The 18756-nt window shown below is 39.6% G+C and overlaps 1 protein-coding gene across 1 annotated transcript; it reads right to left on the bottom strand.

Annotated features, from left to right (window-relative positions):
* Positions 1–184: 184 nt before the first annotated feature.
* slc49a3 (solute carrier family 49 member 3) lies at positions 185–17911 on the bottom strand. The gene is made up of 10 exons (XM_017724861.2): positions 17469–17911; positions 9977–10135; positions 8838–9054; positions 8671–8747; positions 8445–8582; positions 6806–6922; positions 4314–4466; positions 3978–4135; positions 3408–3520; positions 185–1153 (listed from the first exon to the last, which is right to left on the bottom strand). The coding sequence occupies exons 1-10, from the start codon at positions 17604–17606 to the stop codon at positions 1005–1007; spliced, it is 1419 nt and encodes a 472-aa protein (XP_017580350.1). The 5' UTR covers positions 17607–17911; the 3' UTR covers positions 185–1004.
* Positions 17912–18756: the final 845 nt, after the last annotated feature.

The following is an 18756-nucleotide window of genomic DNA, read 5'->3' on the forward strand; positions in this document are numbered from 1 at the left end:
CAACCTGCAGCACTATGGATTGCCAAGTACACAATACGCCAATTTAAACCTGTCGTTAACAACAAAATAGTAGTACTTATGTTTGACCAGCAGGTGTCGGTGGTTTTGAAGATATTTTAGTGAGCGATGAATATTGGTATGGATTGTGAATGGATTTAAAAAGAAAAAAATCAGAAAAACAAACTACTGTGACAGCTAATTTATTTTTAATGAAGTTAGTTCTAAAAACAAATCTATCTTTGGAACAAACTCATTGATATATTGTACAAGTATCACATTTGTTGTCAATTCTTATAAATCAATAGAATGATTAGATGCAGAACTAGTGTGTCTTTAAAAGAATAGTGCATAATTAAGTGACTGAGTGGATATCACAATTACTTTTACAGCTAGTAATCCAGCTTCAACATTGTTACACATTTGAAACTTGGCTTATACATGCCTGTAGATTTTATTGGATATGTTGCTCATGCAGTACCAGGATTGTAATTTCTTTTAGGTATATGGGTAGTGCTGCCTGTGGAATGACTAAAGAGAGAAGCAGCATAAATTGATAATGTACCCTAATGTATATCATTGCACAAAAATGCTGGTGTGTAAATGGCATTACAAAGCTTAGCAGGGCTGGTTCAGAATCAGTATTTTCCTATTATTATTATTATTATTATTTAAATTGCTCAAAAAATAAGTTATTTAAAATGTTAGTTTACAAAAGTGTTACAATTAAAGATTTACAGCACATTAACATATCTCTTGGAATGTTGAGGCCTTCGTTTGTAAATAATTAGTAACAATAACTAAAATAAGAACATAATATACAAGTGAAAACCAGAACAGGCTGTAAACATGATACTACTGCATGTTTTAAATGCCAAGCAGGGACATAAAAAGAATTTTTCAAAAAGCATCATTACAGTACACAGTGACTCAGAGGTCTGTATTGCTGTTTGTCCAGTGGCTTTGTGTCCGAGGTCAAATCTCTATGCGTTAGCAGCGTCTGTGTCTCATCTCTGTGTGCGCTCTGACCCCGTCTGTGCTGAGGCGTCTGCGGCTGCGTCGGCCTCTGCATGGAGTCGTCGGTACTCGGTGTGGAAGAAGATCACGAAGCAGCAGGAACCCACACAGCACAGCCCTGCCATCACGAGCACCGGCACTGTGCACATGTAGGTAGAGATGAAGAGAGAAATCGTGACGAGGCAGATCAGTGACTGGAACTCAGCCCAATACTACTGTTATCAAGTGTTCGGCCAAGTAAGGCACAGCGGAACTCTCCATCGTGGCCTGTTCCCTTTCTCCCTCTCCACTGCTGTTGTACTCACAGTGTCTCATATTTCTCAGAGGAACAAGTGAAAGTGATGCAGTTACTGCTCTTATAGATAAAAAGATTGGTGAATGGATTATGCCATGTTTACTTAGCATTTTAAAAGTGACCAAAAATTGACCAATCATGATATTACAAAGTTTGCTTCTTTATTTTTCTACAAGAGCCACAAGGGTTATTATGTGGTTTTTATATCAAATGATATACTTCAGTCTATATAAATGGACAAAAGTAGGTGGCCTGTTTAAAAAGTGTCCAGCACACCTGGGTAGTTTCCCTATTCAAACACCCACTAAATGTGGCAATTAACAGATAAATAGATCAGGTGTGTTTGATCAGAAGAATCAACAAATTGTGCTTAACACCGGCCCTCCAGGACAGGAGTTGTGCTCCCCTGTTTTTTGAGCTCCTGTCCATTTCAGCCCACTCATCCACTAAACTTTGTGCATTGTGCCTGAGCAGAACATTGACATTCCAGGATGACAACTGTAGGGTGTTTTTGTGAGACATCTTGAAATGCTGGGATGGTTTAGCTGACCAGCAAAATCATGAGTTCTCAGTTTGGAAGAGCAGGTGAAATGCTGCACATGCCATCTCTGGCTGAAATGTGCACACTGTTTGTGGAAGAGGGAACTAAAATAGACCGGAACTGTCTGAAGAGCCTGGTATATTCTTATGTAACAGGACCTTTATCCTCACAACTCCTAACTAACACATCTTGGCTTGATGAAATGTGGGGAAAAGAAAAATCTGTGTGATCAGAATATTTTAGCAAAACTACCACAGCTGGGCTTGCATGTAAGTAGCTTTCATAGTGAATGGCTGAGGTGTGATTCTTTTTACCTTTCATATGCTAATATGAGCACATACAAATGAGTGGAGGGTGGGGTTGGTGGATCTGAGTCTGCTTTGGGTCAATTATGCTGAGGTACTTTTATTTAACATGGGAGTTAGGAGTTTCACTTTCAGCTTACTTCCTGAACCACTGCTTAGGTAACTGGCTCCAATCGAGCTGTGATATCCAGTCATGCGTGGTTTGTTGAGGCGGTACTGAAAGTAACACACTGATAATTGCTTTCTAAGACTTACACTAGAAAGTATGTGATTTGCACTGTTTGTCAAATTATATTCACACTCAACCGCTGCAAGGTTTTCACACCTTGTGTTTTTGCTCATAGCCTTTACTTGAAAGTAGCCCCGTTCCTGCAAAGCCTGACACATACATACATACATACACAGTACTGTGCAAAATCTTGACACACAGGCCACTTTATTAGGTACACGCCAGTAAAAGGTTGGACCCACTTTTGCTGTAGCCCATCTTCTTCAAGGTTCGACGTGTTGTGCGTTCAGAGATGGTATTCTGCATTTCTTGGTTGTAACAAGTGGTTTTTTGAGTTACTGTTGCCTTTCTATCATCTCAAACCAGTCTGCCCATTCTCCTCTGACCTCTCACATCAACCAGGCATTTTCATCCACACAACTGCTGCTCACTGGTTGTGTGTGAAAATCCCAGTAGATCAGCAGTTTCTGAAATACTCAGACCAGCCCGTCTGGCACCAACAACCATGCCATGTTCAAAGTCACTTAAATGACCTTTCTTCCTCATTCTGATGCTCGGTCTGCACTTCAGCAAGTTGTCTTGAGTTGTGGCCATGTGATTGGCTGGTTAGCTATTTGTGTTGACAAGCAATTGAACAGGTGTAATAAAGTGGCCAGTGACTGTATATTGTTTAACCATGTTCAAACCTCTCCTTGAGGAAGCCCGGTATTATATGTAGATAAAACGCAACTCCTGGTTTGACCAATCAGTGCTTCATTAAATTGTGCTCATGATGTAAGCGATTATATTAACAAGTCTCTGTGGTGGCTGTGAAGGTGTCAAGGAACCCAAGAAATTCTTGTTACTTTTTGTTTTTATGTTTATTTGAATTATGAATATGACTTTATTCTAATGTATTTTGTGATAAACTCACTGCTGAGGTAAATTGTTTAAAAATTTGCATAGATGCCTAAAACCTTTGCACACTACTATATAATGTATAGTAATATATATAATGTGTGTGTGTATGTGTTGTGCACTCACCCTTCCAGCTTAAGTTGGCATCACCACCAGTAGCACACAAGGAGATCGGCGAACCTGCCATCCTCTTTGTTAGAGCCTGCAGTAGCACAATGTAGATGATGGACTGGATCTGCCTAATGAATTCACAGAAGGAGCGATAGCTTTATAAAGAGTGAAGACTATAAACTAGATAAAGTTCTGCATATGCGCTGTCATATTAAAACCTCAACTCAATCTGCAAAAGCTAGCTGCCATTTCCTTTACATTATTTGAACATTTTATGGTGAATGGACTAACAAAAACAATCCAGAATTACCCAGAATAAAATGTTTTCCTCATTTATAGAGTTACCATTTCAAGTAAAACAAGATATTGTATTATGTTTAAAGTATATGACATAGTGGTGGGTAATATGACAGTATATATCAGTATTATAATAAATTACATCATGTTGCTTCACAATATGTTTTTCTTAACATACTGTTTATATTGTCAGTGCTTACAGAGCACTAACTAACTGCACAGTCATATGGAAATGTCTGAAGTATTGTGATCATTTTTTTCCATATCGTCCACCCTAATATGACATACCCTGAAATAAAGATCAGACCAGCTGATGTTGCCTCTCCGACTGGATAGGAGCATTCTACAGACAACTCCATGGCAACTGGATAAATGGCGAATCCAAATAAGCCAAAGAGAGCACAAACTGCACAGACTAAAGCTTTCTGCTCCCGCATCTGCGAAACCTGGTAGAAGACAGAAATACAGATGTGAAATACAGAGCACCTAAAACAGGGCTGACAGACAAAAACCTGGATTTACGCAGACAGTGTAGACAGTTTCACAGAGATTTTCTTTTGGTTGTTGTCCATGCTAAAATGACTGGACATCCTTGTCTGAAGAGCGTCTCATTATTTCACTCACCACTGCAAACACAGAGCATGTCAGAGACGTAAGGCACATGTTTATTTTGGTGGCCTCTGTGAACTTCTTTGTCTTGTCCACAAAAAGGCCAAGAAGGCCGGCACCGATCACCCCGAACACGATGAAGAGAGCTCCACACAGTCCGGCGAAATCCTGCCAGTCAAACAAGCAGAAGTTCATATCAGTACAGTTCGTACATGCATCATTAAGCAATTACTACAATCTTATTCAGTTATCATCACACAGTTCACTTAGTTCACTTCAGTTATCATCACAGTTCATCTTATAGGTCATTCTACCACTGCTGGGGCAAATGGGCATAGGAGTGTTGATGTGTAATACAAGTACAAAACATAGTCACATGTATTAAAAACATCAATCTAGTTGTAACACCACTCATAAAATGATCAAAATCTGAGATTTTATAAAATATAATCCACAGACACTTTAGCTTCAAAGTCACACTGCATGTAGAAAATGACAAATAATCATCAAATAATCACGCAGCGTCAAAGGACAGCTGAACGCGCTCAGAGGAAAGCACCAACCACCAGATCTGTTACGTCAGCTAACAGACGCCTGCACTGACAAGTATCGCGTTGAGTGATGGGGGGAGAAGGGGGGCCATCTACCCACCCAGAGAGAGCGAGGCCAATTGTGCTCTCTTGGACTCCTGGCTACAGATGGCTGTAGCATCACCAGGGATTGAACTTGTGATCTCCTGGTAATAGGGCCAACGCTTAGACGGCTGCACCACTCGGGAGCCTTCACATGGTCCTACACTTGAAAATGATCTTGGTTTTTGAGATAAACTACATCCTGTATTTGCACAAAGGCACAGATTAGTCACCTCTATACTGACAGGACTTCCTCTGTTGCCAAACCCTAACTTATTTAGATAGTTTCAAATATGTCACTTTACTCATATTCAAAGACCTATTTTTCCTATTCTACAGTCTAGATCAGGTTTCAAGTCAAAATATTTCCTTCTAACTAAAGAGTACATCTTCAAATATACAGTGTATATATATATATATATATATCCATCCATCCATCCATTTTCCAAGCCGCTTCTCCGTCAGGGTCGCGGGGGGGAGCTGGAGCCTATCCCAGCGGTCTTCGGGCGGAAGGCAGGATACACCCTGGACAGGTCGCCAGTCCATCGCAGGGCAGACAGACAGACACAGACAGTCACTCACACACTCACACCTAGGGACAATTTAGCACACCCAATTGGCCTGACTGCATGTCTTTGGACTGTGGGAGGAAACCGGAGAACCCGGAGGAAACCCACGCAGACACGGGGAGAACATGCAAACTCCACACAGAGAGGACCCCGGTGACCCGGCCGGGGAATCGAACCCAGACCCTCCTTGCTGTGAGGCGACAGCGCTACCCACCACGCCACCGTGCCGCCCTATATATATATATATATATATATATATATATATATATATATATATATATATATATATATATATATATATATATATATATATATATATATATATATATATATATATATATATATATATATATACACACACATACATACACACACACACACACACACACACACACACACACACACACACACACAGTACCTCACAAATAGAACACTTGATAAGATTCAGTCAGACTGTGAAGAGGAATTAGGTGTAGAAACGTCAAATCTGGAATAAATCACAGACTAAGAGGCACGGCTCTCTGTGCCCAGCTTGGATCAATACCGTTTAAGATCATCCACTCGCTTCATTGTAACGCAAGACTGGCCAAGATTTATTGTTAAACATATGAAGACATGAAATATGTGAAACAGTCTGCCAAGCCAGACCTGTTTGCACTTCATCATCCACTATTTTTTCTTAAAAAAACAAACAGATTAGTTGTGTGCCAAAACATGGGTGCACCTGGTCAAATTCCATGTTTTTGTGAAAATAAGTTAACACATCCTCTACAGAGAACAGGCTTCTGCACATCTTACTCTACCATTCCTGTTTATTGTCTAAATAACATATTGGAAAAAAAACCAAATGTTTAAATACACATAAATTGTAAATGGTTATAGGGTGTAGGGTTTTTATCTTCTGTGATTGTACAGTATTTTTTTAAATGTCTGTATGTCTGATGTTTAAAAAAATTTTTTTTTTAATGTTTGGGACAATTACTTGGTGTTTTTGTTAGAGATGGCATGATACCGATACTAAAACCTTCAGTACTGACTGATATTTAGATCCAATATTTCCAGCTGAGTTTTTTGTAGTTGAAGAACTTTACTTAAGATGAGCATCTAAAAATGGACTATCGCGCTCCAACTACTCAGTCACTCTACTACCCCACAGGATGAACTACACACCTAAATTCACACCACACAATCTCACTACAGATTTGTTACAGATTCACTCATTTTCCTTCAAATATCTGATGCAGCATTGTCTGCTGATATCGACCTGATACCTCAGTGCCATTTCTAGCTTGTGTTGTTTACTTACGCTCGAGTAGCCTTTGACACAGAGCATCTGCTCCAGCAGTGTGGAGAAACAGGTGAAGATGGCGATGCCTGAGCCGAAACACAGTAGCAGGATTAGATAGGCCTTATTCTTCATCAGCTGCGAAACAGAAACAAAGCACCTCTTCAGTTCAGTAACTTAAAGCAAGGGTTTGTTTAAAAATCTAATTTTCTAATTCCAAACGTAGTTATTGAGTCACGATATGTTTAATGCCTGAATGGTGCTTCTTCAGTTTTGCACGGGAGCTACGAGGCTAATGTAGCTAACAAATAATGGAAGTCTATACCCCAACATTTAGCACATAAGCAAAATCATCAGATTCTTGCTTCAGACTGCAGAGAGTAACATCACATATACTTGCCTATGTGGCTTCTAACACTGTATGACATACAGTTTTCTCCAAAAATAGAAACATTTTATAATTTTTAAAAAATAAATAACTGCATGTCATGCACAATTTAGGCATGAAACCTGCAAGACAGTCATAAGCTTATATTACTTGTAAGCAGTGTGGGGAATGATACGGTAAAAGTAACATAACTACCTTTTTTCTGTAAGAAAGTAGTGTAACTTGCATTAGTCCATTACTCATATGTCTCTCAGAGAGCAACAGTGATGCACAGTGCATTTAAATTGTCTGTTGATGCATAATCTAGAGGAGGTAGTTTCGTAGACTTTAAAACAGCATTTACCAAGTTTACTATTTTATTCATGCAAAATTGTCTGTGTCTTGTTTAAAGGCAGGGACAGAGACAGGCCTTTTAAATAAAGTTTACCGTGATTCTTTCTGAATAAAATCCTGAAAGGCAAAATCAGTAAGTCCAACCATGCAACTAGACCAGCACAGTTTTAAAAACTCAAATAGGAAATTAAAGCTTTCATCAAACTATATTTAAGATATAAAAACAGTCTGTATGCTCATAGATATAAATACAAATATATGTACAGATATAAAATGCACATCATGTCCTTTTTGATGTCCTTATTTGTCATCGACCAATACACAAAAGTTTAGAGACCCCAAGTCAAATGACATATTTTGTTGATTTTCTGTTACAAGTTATAATAAGTTAACAAACTTAAATACAGCTTTTTTCTACACAATGTCTATGTATTTGCTTTGAGTGTACAAAGGAAATCATAAACTATAACTTTTGCGCAGGCCACATTCTATTTTTATATTCTAGTTTTATTTTGTCCTCAATATTTTAAATGCAGCGAACAGTAACTGCATTAAAGTGTGCAGAGATGTGTTCTCTGTAGAGGATGCGTAAACTTCTCCTCACTTAGAAAATCAACAATACATGTAATTTGACCCAGGGGCACCCAAACTTTCGAAGTTTGACTATGGAGTAATGCAGAAGTAATGTAATGTAATGCAGGAAGTAATAAATAAAGTAACTACCTTTACATTTGTAATAGAACAGAATTACTTTGTTGTGTCATTTACTGCAACACTACTTGGTGGCTATTTAGGTTTCATAGCAAAACTGAAGCTAAACTAAAGAAGCAAACCTTGGACATTTTGAGTAAGAAGAAGAAGAAGAAGAAGAAGTTTTTGCTACACTCAAAAAGCGCAAAGTCATTTATTAATATCTACTTGAGTGTGTGTGTTCAGTACCAGTTTAATGCCTTGTATGAAAGGTTCTGAGCTGGAGGTCTCTGCACTGGCAGAGGGGGGCGTTGGGGGAACACCCTCCCGGATCCCCACTGTTGCTAGGAAACAGACTACGGCGGCAGGTGTAGCGTATATGATGAGCTGCAACAGTGACAGAGTGTATCAGCGTATGGAACATACAGTAAGTCACAGAAACTCAGACATTAATGTCAGTTCATTTCTATCTTACCAGTGTAAGAAGACTGTTGGTGTTGCTAATGATCATGGGAGAGAAGACATTAGCAATCAGCAGTCCAAGGGGATTTGCTGGAAAAGAAATATTGCTATTAGTTGTGACGTTTTACTTCATACCTGACTTTTCCAGGACACTGACTGAACTGCTGATGACTGACTCACACATTGAGGCGATCATGTTAGCTGTAGCACGCTGGTGCTCAGGAAACCAGAGTGCTGCCAGTTTGGTGGGGGAGAAGATAACCAGAGGCTGGGCCAGAGCACACAGAGACTGCCCTGCCATGACCACAGGGAACATGGACCACTCTGGGACATAGCTGAGCACTCCGACCACCCGCAGTGCACTACCAGCCATGTTGAGCCAGGAGCCCAGGATCATCTGATTAAACCAGGATACACAGGTTCAGGGGGCAGAGAAGAACAGACTTCACCAAAAGTTCATTAGGTTTTCAAAATTTCATAAAGGTTTTTGACCCAATTTTTTTGATCCAGGTAGGGACCTACCATCACTGGACTTTTTGACTTACAATATACAGTACTGTGCAAAAGTGAGAGACGAACTGTTTATTTAATTTACAGTAAAAACTGCCAGTAAGTACAATTAAGTTATTAATTTTGGGAATTCCGGAGAAACATATATTTAATAGAAAATCAGGCAGATGCCCCAACAGCTAAATATAATATCAGATTTTTCATTATTCACTGTTATCCAATCTTTTCCTTTATTATAGCTTTCATTCTTTTATGGAGACTTGCTTTCAGTTTTTCAAAGAAATCTGCAGGGATATTTTTTCACATCTCTACAGTTCAGTCTCAGAGGTTGGCTGCAATTTCTGCTTTTCACAATTATAGTAATCTCAATTACAAATTTACACTCATCAGTCCACAAAGCATTACTCCACATCGCAGAAATCCACTGTACGTGTCCTAGTGCACATTTTCTGAATCTCTAAATAAACAGTTTTTGACAGAACTATATTCTCTTTCTCATTACAGCTGAGTCTTTAGGAATTATTAATTGGTCATCTACAACTTTCTGTTTGTCTGGGTTATAAGTATTTAGTCGCAAGCAGAACAAACATCCTTAAGCCCTCGGTCAACATGGGGAAGATCATTTAAGATATGTATACACTTCTTACCATTAATATCTCTCTGATGGAATAAGATCTCAGCACAATAACAGTACTTTGGTAAGGAAGTTTGAACCCACGTAATGTCAAACCGGATGCTGTGTATATAAACACAAATGTAACTGCTATACATTTAAACTGTTGGATGCAGGTTACTGTTATTCTACCTACAGTTAGCCGCAATCCCAGTGTATCCAGCATCCATGTGGTGATGAAGCTGATAGGGATGGCCACCACCATGTAGACGACAGAGAGCCAGTTGACCTCATCCAGAGACACTTGCAGGTCCTCTGCTGTTTGATCCGCCACAGGAGCAAAGGTCAGCCATTGCTACAGAGAAAAACGCACATGATACAGCAGTCAGTCTTTCAGCATCATATAGTTTATCACACAATTAAACACAATACTGTCTATTTCCTATGATTGTCTGTAATGTGAATGTGTAATGAATGTGTAACATGTCAGAAAAAACACACACTACCATTGTGAGTGTTAAGTTATGGGGAAATGGGGAAATTCCACCTCCACATTTAACCCATCCGTGAAGTGAAACACCACATACACACTAGTGAGCACACACACACTAGGGGGCAGTGAGCACACTTGCCCGGGGAGGCAACCTTCCGGTCACAGGGCCTGTTCCCTAACCTCCAGCCCACGACTGCCCCAAAGGTAAGTTTGGGGCAAAAGGTGAGTTAATCTATTGTGTACATAATGTCCTACACTATTGAAATATACTACCAATAGCGCTGCACAATGTATCATTTGTTCATTGTTATCCCATCCATTTTTTAAGCCGCTTCACCGTCAGGGTCGCGGGGGGGTGCAGGAGCCTATCCCCGAGCGGGGATCAGGCGGAAGGCAGGATACACCCTGGACAGGTCGCCAGTCCATCGCAGGGCAGACAGACAGTTAGCCACACTCACACCTAGGTGCAATTTAGCACGTCCAATTGGCCTGACTGCATGTCTTTGGACTGTGGGAGGAAACCGGAGAATCCGGAGGAAACCCACGCAGAAACAGGGAGAACCTAACCCTAACCCTAACTCCACACAGAGAGGACCCTGTTCGCCTGGCCGGGGAATCGAACCCAGGCCCTCCTTGCTGTGAGGCGACAGCGCTACCCATGCCTCCCTAATTGTTATCCCAACATCAGCTTTTGCCATGCTCATACTGCAGTGTGCAATAAGTCAAACACAGAACGTTTTCATCTTAATCAATCACAGATGCTCCTGGAAGAATCAAGGCATTCAAACAAACAAATAATTCTGCTCAAAAATAACCCATGTAACAGCATGTTCAGTAATTTGTTTTAAATATACTGGACGATATATTGCAATTTATTACAGTATGTAGCTATGTAAATACAACTACATGGTAATATGGTATTTTGGTACAGGACTTTGTCCATAATGTGCAGCTCTAACCCCATTGGTTAGGGTTGAATGAATCAGACAGTGGGTCTACTGTTTACCTGTACTATCACACACACTCCTGATAAACACTATCAGATGTTGACTACTGCCTTAACCCTATCTTAACCTATACATTCAGACCATTTAAGCCTTTAAAAAGCACAGGATCTGAGACTGCATGTTACCATGTTTCTTATCAATATATTAAAGAAGCACCATGCTGCCTTTATACTTGGATGCACTGTGATCATTGCGAGTGAACTTGCAAGTTCAGTGAGAGTGAATTCAGATCAGTAAATGCTTACAGTTGTGTTTATTGAGACCAACAATAAAAGGCTGAAAACTGTGAAGTACAGTATAAAATATTTGAAGCCACTCTACATTCACTTAATTCACTTCACTTCCAGTCAAAACAGCTAAGTACAAGTTATTAATTTTTCAGCATCTGGAAAAAGTCAGAAAACATGTCTATAAAAGAAAATTACACAGAAGCCTCAACAAGTAAATATGAAATTTTTTCAGTGTTTAGTGTGGCCTCCCTTTATTTCTACCTTTGTTACAGCTTCCATTGTTTTCAGAAGGCTTTCGGTTTTTCAAAAAAAAAATCATCCACACCTCCTAAATTCTTAGAAGCTGGTTCCAAGTCATCCCAAATGCATTTACTAAAGCTGATGTCTGGACTCTGGGTTGGTCAGTCCATTGTTCTGAGAACATCAGTTGCTCTTTTGTTTAATTTGCTAATTATTCCTTTGTTTGATTCGCAAATGTTCTTTTTTTGTTTGTTTGTTTTTCTCAGTGAGGGCATTTTAACAGCTACACATGGAAGGATGGACAGAAACACGTGTGGATGTTCTTAGGTCTGAAGCAAGAGTGGAGCTTGATTTTCTCCTCTCTCTCAAAGATGAAAGCCTTAAGTACTGGTCTACCAGGTCTTGCTAGGTTGGCACATTTCCTCTGTATCATCTAAAAAAATTAACTCTAGTTTTGGAAATTCCTGTTTTTCCTTTGACTTTCCTCCTCATTATGTAATGTATTCACTGTGTAATATCCTCTGAAAAATAAATAACTCGCATTTAATGGCTGTTTTGAATAGAAAAAAATTAAATGAAAGGGGATCTTTGACTTTTGTATATTCTGTTCATGTGTTGCTTAACCAAAATAAAAATTATGAAATTTTGTTAGAACCTTTGTTAGAACAAGTTTTTTCCATGTCAAATAGATGCAACAACAGCACTAAGAAATCATGTCATTAACAAAGAAAAGTAGACTGAACGGCAGAAATAGTCATTTATGGGATTCATTCTTTCTAAACATATTCTTTTAAATTTTTTAAGTGAAAATTCTGAGTGAGTAGTGAGTGTTTTACCAATATTTTTTGTTTTTCAAATTATGCAATTACCGTAACAGAAAATATCACAATGCAACTTTTTCCAAACAACATTGTTCAGCCTAAGCCACTAGTCATGAAATCAGACTCCAGTCCTTGCGGGCCACAGCACTGCAGACTTCAGCAATCTGCCTCATTACACACTCCTTATTCAACTTAGCAGGTAATTGGAAAAGCCTTCATGAAGTGAATTCAGAGAAAACGCTAATCTCTGCAGAGCTGTGGTCTGCAAGGAACCTAATTTGACATGCCCGAGTTAGGACAAAAGAAGTATGGAAGTCAAAGTCTCAGTTCCCTACAGCACAATGTGAAACTAGAAAAGCACAAGTCACACTCACATGACCTGACACTGCTCACTTTTTTAGATCTGACGCATTATGAGCAATAGAATAGTTCAGTGGTAGTGCTGCACAAGAACTCACACAACAATAGCTTTTGTTAACATTCCAAAATATTTAATTTCTGCAGCCAAGTGAAGGAGTCTGGTCAGCTGACACGATTTCACAATGGCACCACTGTTCAGCCGTACCATCACTCACACTGCAAACACTTTTCACTCATTCACTTCACAGCCAACATGCAAACGGACATTTGCCTTTATTACTGCACTTCTGTACTGCTCTGTCTCTTTTTTCAATGAGTTAATTATAGTAATGCTTTTTAACAAGGTTTTACTTTTGTTTGAATTCTAGATTTACAAGGTATAAATATTAAGGCATTTAAAGTTTTTTCACATTTTTTTTACATTTGTGCATAATTAAATTGTTACAATGTAAAGAAAGTCATTCAGAGTGTTTCGATGTGAAATGCTGTGTTCTATAAAAACTCACTGGGTCAGTATTGATCACAGTGGTGGTGACATAATCCAGATGTCTGAAGAGTTTAATGCTTCTAAAAGCTCCCTCACAGAAAGTTATTAAATGAAGTGGTTATATATATATACACTGCTTGATGCCTGGGACTTTGTTTTACAATAGTTCTTAGATGAAGTTTTGGCCTAAAACACTTTAATTTTTTTTTTTTACAAAAATTCATGGTGGAGGGGTACATGTCAAGAGTTGTGAGGCAAAATAGTCCCCAAAGAAAACATATTTTTTCAGATTAACCACTATTTTTCCATCATCAATGTCACATTAAAATAAACTCGCAAGGCACCTTTATTGTGGGTCCTCTGGTGGTTTGGGATACTAAATACAGAGGTTATATTTGTGGTATAGACATGGCAACCCCTGGTTCCTCTTACCACTACTGTAAAGAAATCCATGACTGCAATGCACCAATTCACATTAAACTACTCTGAATGACTTTCTTTATATCTCAACAACTGAACTACGCAGAAATTTTGAAAAATCTCCCGTAAGGCTTATTGTGCAACAAGCATTCAGTGACTACTATGAAACAAATATGTAAGATGAGGTCATTAGCCTGAGGAGCTGAACTCTGGGATTACCAGAGGGCCCTACAGTTTAAGGGGTTAAACAGAGTTAATTCAGATAATGACTGCAGCAGAATATTCTGCTATATCTCAGAGCAAATCATACCTTACAGACATATATTAATAGTATTTGACACCTGATGGTAAGGTACTAATCATATTTAACACTAAAGAAACTTTGTTGATAAAAAAGACATTAAGAGAAGGGACTCCAGGGACACATCAGTGCAGAGTCATCAGCGAATTACTATTAGAGGAACAGGATGAAGACTAAACTTTGCTGTGCTCTTTCAGAACCTCAGTTAAACACCACTTCTCCACTAACACTTCTCATATCTCACATCAGAACCTATAAACAGCTCATGTGATGGTCTGGTGAGCTACTGAGATGACTTGATTTACACACTTCCCTTAAAGCGTCCCCTCAGAGGGCTCTCAGGGATGACTTACAAGGCATCAACTACCCACATCCTACTACAACGGGACGCATTTATCCTTTCATTCATCATTTCTGCTTACAAAATCAATAACACTTTTGCACACAACTGTATATATATAATAGCTACACTTACTTCGTATTCACATTCAGTACTTACCTTATTAGATCTACTTATCATATAGGTTCTGCAATTCTACACCGACAGGTTTACCTCTGCCATGTCTCTGTAATTTATTAGCCCCTTTTAACCAGTTCTTCAATGGTCAGAACCCCCACAGGACCACCACTGAGCAGCTGTTATTTGGGTCAGTGGTGATCTACTCTGAAGAAGCCTTGTTAATTGATGAATAGTGTAAAGTAGACTTATACAACAAACAAATTATAGAAAAGAATAACTACAATCAGAAACTGTAGAATGACAAAGTGAGTGAGGGTACATACATGGTATTTGTACCTAATAACATGCCTAGTGAGTGTATATTAGACATACAGTACATATGTACATACATATTTAACCATTTTTGTTGTTTTACAAACAAAATTATCACTGTGAGTTATTTTAGAATCGTCTACAGCTCTGTACATTATTCAGGATACATTTTAAACTTTTTCATTTTTATTTACAGCTCCCTAGAAGCCTGCTAATTATTAGAAACATATGATGTTGTGCAAGACTAACATATCAGGATCAATGTACATATCTGTCTGCAACTAAATTGATTTTATATTACAGTGGTGTATTTGATCAATATATATTGATTACCCATCAAGGCCTGTTGGTACAGGGTCCCAGAGAAGGCATTTTCAGATGTGTCTGATATAGCACTTAGTAGAACAGAGATGGGCAATTTGTTAACCCTAGGGGTGTCAAGCTGAGGGGATGAGGACCACAGCAATGCACAGCACAGTATTTACCCTGATCTCAGGCATGAAAGGCTTTGGAATTAGCTAAAAACGTGAGTCAGCAGTGCTGCTGGCCCACAGGATTGGCATTTGGAGTGTTTGGTTGAATAGCAGTTTGTCTTTTAGCCAGACTACTGTTTTGAAGTGATTAAGTGCATAATGTGCAATTCCACAATAATGACTAGACTGTGTACTCTCATGTACAGAGACACAGAGGTTATCCAATGTGTACAGAGGAATGAAAAGTGCTGATCAGAGTGCTTTGCTGGTGTTTTCTATACTTTGGAATGGTAACGACCTCTGGATCCTGTCAAAATGTCCTGCTGTAACGTATATTTATAGGTGGCTCCCTACACAAGACTATAGGCAGCATATTTTAATGGCTTAAAAGACATATCATAAAATCTTACTAGGGATAAAGCTATAGTGGATATTTGGATAGTCTGAATATCCTCAGATGGTAAAAGATACATTAAGCCAAATCCATATAATACATTTGAAGTAGGAGCAAACTTAACACTAAAAATGCAATAAAACAATAAACTTACTATACTAGACTAACAATAGCACATGCACATTAAGACTGTATGATGGGAACACCAGCAATAGCTGCTACTTGTTCTGTAAACATTTACACTCAGGTCATTTGTGGCCAATAATGTTAGTTTGAACCCTTTGTGGTCCAGTTGGTGTGATAAGAGGTGCACAGATTGAACTGGTTCTTTGTCCGAAAGCTGAAAAACAGCTCACAAATGGCCATTTAAACTCCTGTGAACTCCTCTGATTCTTTCAGCTCAAGCCTACACTGTTAGAAATAAACATACTATGCAGGTACATGATTCATTCATCAAGGTATAAACAACGTGTACCCTCAAAGGTGCAACAGTGGTTTTAAGGTCCAATGATGTACCTTACATGAGTTTTTACTAGTGGAAAAGTAGAAATTTGTACCTTTTCATAAACAAATGTTTTAACTCAGAACATTAAAATAAAAAGCCTGGAGATGAGACGGGGTGTGTGGAGTCAACACAGCTTAGAAAATATCATGTCAATGGATTCTGGTACAATTATGTTCCCTGACTAAAAGTACTGGGATGTACCCCTGAGGGTACCACCACAGTGACAGGAGGGGTACTGCCCCAGTGACAGTTTAATACCTTTATTTCTGAGTGTGTACAGTGAATGCAGGTAATATGGGACATCAGGTTATAGTGGACAGTAAGGGCTCTGGACGACAAAGCCAATATTTGTTTTATTCCAAAATACAGTACATTTGTAACAATTTTGAACATATTTTGGAGAGTTTTTTTTAAAGAATAAAAGCTGGTGTATAACAGAAAATGATCTGTATAATTGGGCAGTCGTGGGCTGGAGGTTAGGAAACTGGCCCTGTGACCGGAAGGTTGCTGGTTCGATCCCCAGCACTGACAGTCCATGACTGAGGTGTCCTTGAGCAAGACACCTAACCCCCAATTGCTCCCCAGGTGCGGTGGTTAGGGCTGCCCACCTCTCCGGGCAAGTGTGCTCACTGCCCCTAGTACGTGTGTTCACTAGTGTGTATGTGGTGTTTCACTGCATGGAAGGGTTAAATGCGAAGGTGGAATTTCCCCGGTTGTGGGATTAAAGAAGTATCACTTAAATGAAAACACATTTTACTACATTAAAAGTGGCATTAGTCATAAAGTAGCACTAATATTAATGTGTGTGTAAAACATCCTGAGAAAAGGAAAATTTTTAAAAGCGGTCTTTATACTTTATATTATTTTCAGCACTTAGAAAGACTATGCTCTTTAGTAAAGGGTTTTGCTTCTCTTTAGACAGTTCTTTGCACAGTGAAATGGTTCTCTTTGGATTTGATGGAAAAGGTGTTGTTTATAGTTCTATTGTATAGGGTTCTATATAGAACCATATACAACGCGTCCTCCGTCAATCTGAAGAACCACTTAAGCCTGAACTATATAGATATAGGACTCATGATGGAACCATTTCAGAGTTCGCTAAGACTGGAATAAACAAGAGTTTCTGGGGCTGAATCCAGCCTATCGAGCCAAGAGCAAAACGGGAGCTATTCCCGAGTGACCTACCACTGAATTGGAGCAGTTCAGCAGGCAGAGTACACACAGGACGAACCATCGCCTTCTGTACACTCTGAACTCGCCCGCTTTCCTCAGCGCTGGACTGAGCTCAGCTGGTGTTTGGCTGCTGGCCGCTCCATCCTCCATGGGTCAGGCTGGACCTGGAGCAGCGAACAGGGCGTTGAAATCCACTCCCAGTCCCACACACACAGACCGGCCCGGCAGGAGGAAGCATTCCTGACTTCTCACAACTCCCGCACTCTTCTTAACCATGTGTCCTCACGAGCCATGACCGACCAGCAACTTCAGCCCGACTCAGTATCCAGAGAGCGGAGAGTCTGGAGTCTCGAGCCGAAAGTCTGTACGTCCTCCAGTCCGAGCAGAAGAAGGAAGGTAGAGAGAGTACAGTATGAGTTGGATTGGGGTGAGGTAACCACGCCCTCACCCTCGTGACTAACGCAGAGCCGCTGCTGTACTCACGCTTTTCACCACACGACATCGGCTCTCCTGGAAACCCACCTGTAACGCTGTCAGACACAAAGTGCTCTCCAGTGGTCCGAGGCTATACACGTGCTTGGTGCGGCCTGAGGCTCCGGTGTTATATTACAGTAGTGTGCATTAGTAATAAACTACTCAGAGTGCATCCCATACACTCATATTGTGTACATATCTAGAGTCTATATAACATACATACATGTATAGATTTGATTTTGACATGTTTTGGACTTCCTTCCTACTTCCACACCAAAAACAGTCCGTATTCCTCATCCTTTAAAATTAAAGAGGCTGTTTTCGTCACGGCGCCTTCATGACTGATATATGCGAATAAGCTCTATTCTGATTGGCTGCCGTGTATTCAGAAGGCAGTCTGGGGTTCAACGCCCCTCAGATCTTCAGGGTGAATTGCTGGAGCTAGGCTGCTTAGAGTTCGTCACATCACAAACTCAAAACAGGGCTGTTTTACAGCTTAGCATTTACACTTGGTGCGTTTTGACGCTTGACACTACGTTTACAAAGCGCATCAAGCTCGTATTTTAAAAAGTGAGAAAAAAATCGATTTCCTATGATAGGGGCCCTTTAAGCCTAGCCCTGCTCTCTGGGGTTATTAGTGTAATAAACAAGCTTTTTTGTTGTGCCAGCAAAACCTCTGTAAATTGCAGCCAGGATCACTTACTTACTGACTGGCATAGATTTATGCAGTCATTTACTCGATTTAACAGCATTTTAAGATTTTATTTATTAATTCGTGATGTGGTCAATAGGTATTCTGATGGATCCAGCAGGACCTGACGTTACC

This window comes from Pygocentrus nattereri, chromosome 11, assembly GCF_015220715.1.
Source record: "Pygocentrus nattereri isolate fPygNat1 chromosome 11, fPygNat1.pri, whole genome shotgun sequence".
NCBI classification, from domain to species: Eukaryota; Metazoa; Chordata; class Actinopteri; order Characiformes; family Serrasalmidae; genus Pygocentrus; species Pygocentrus nattereri.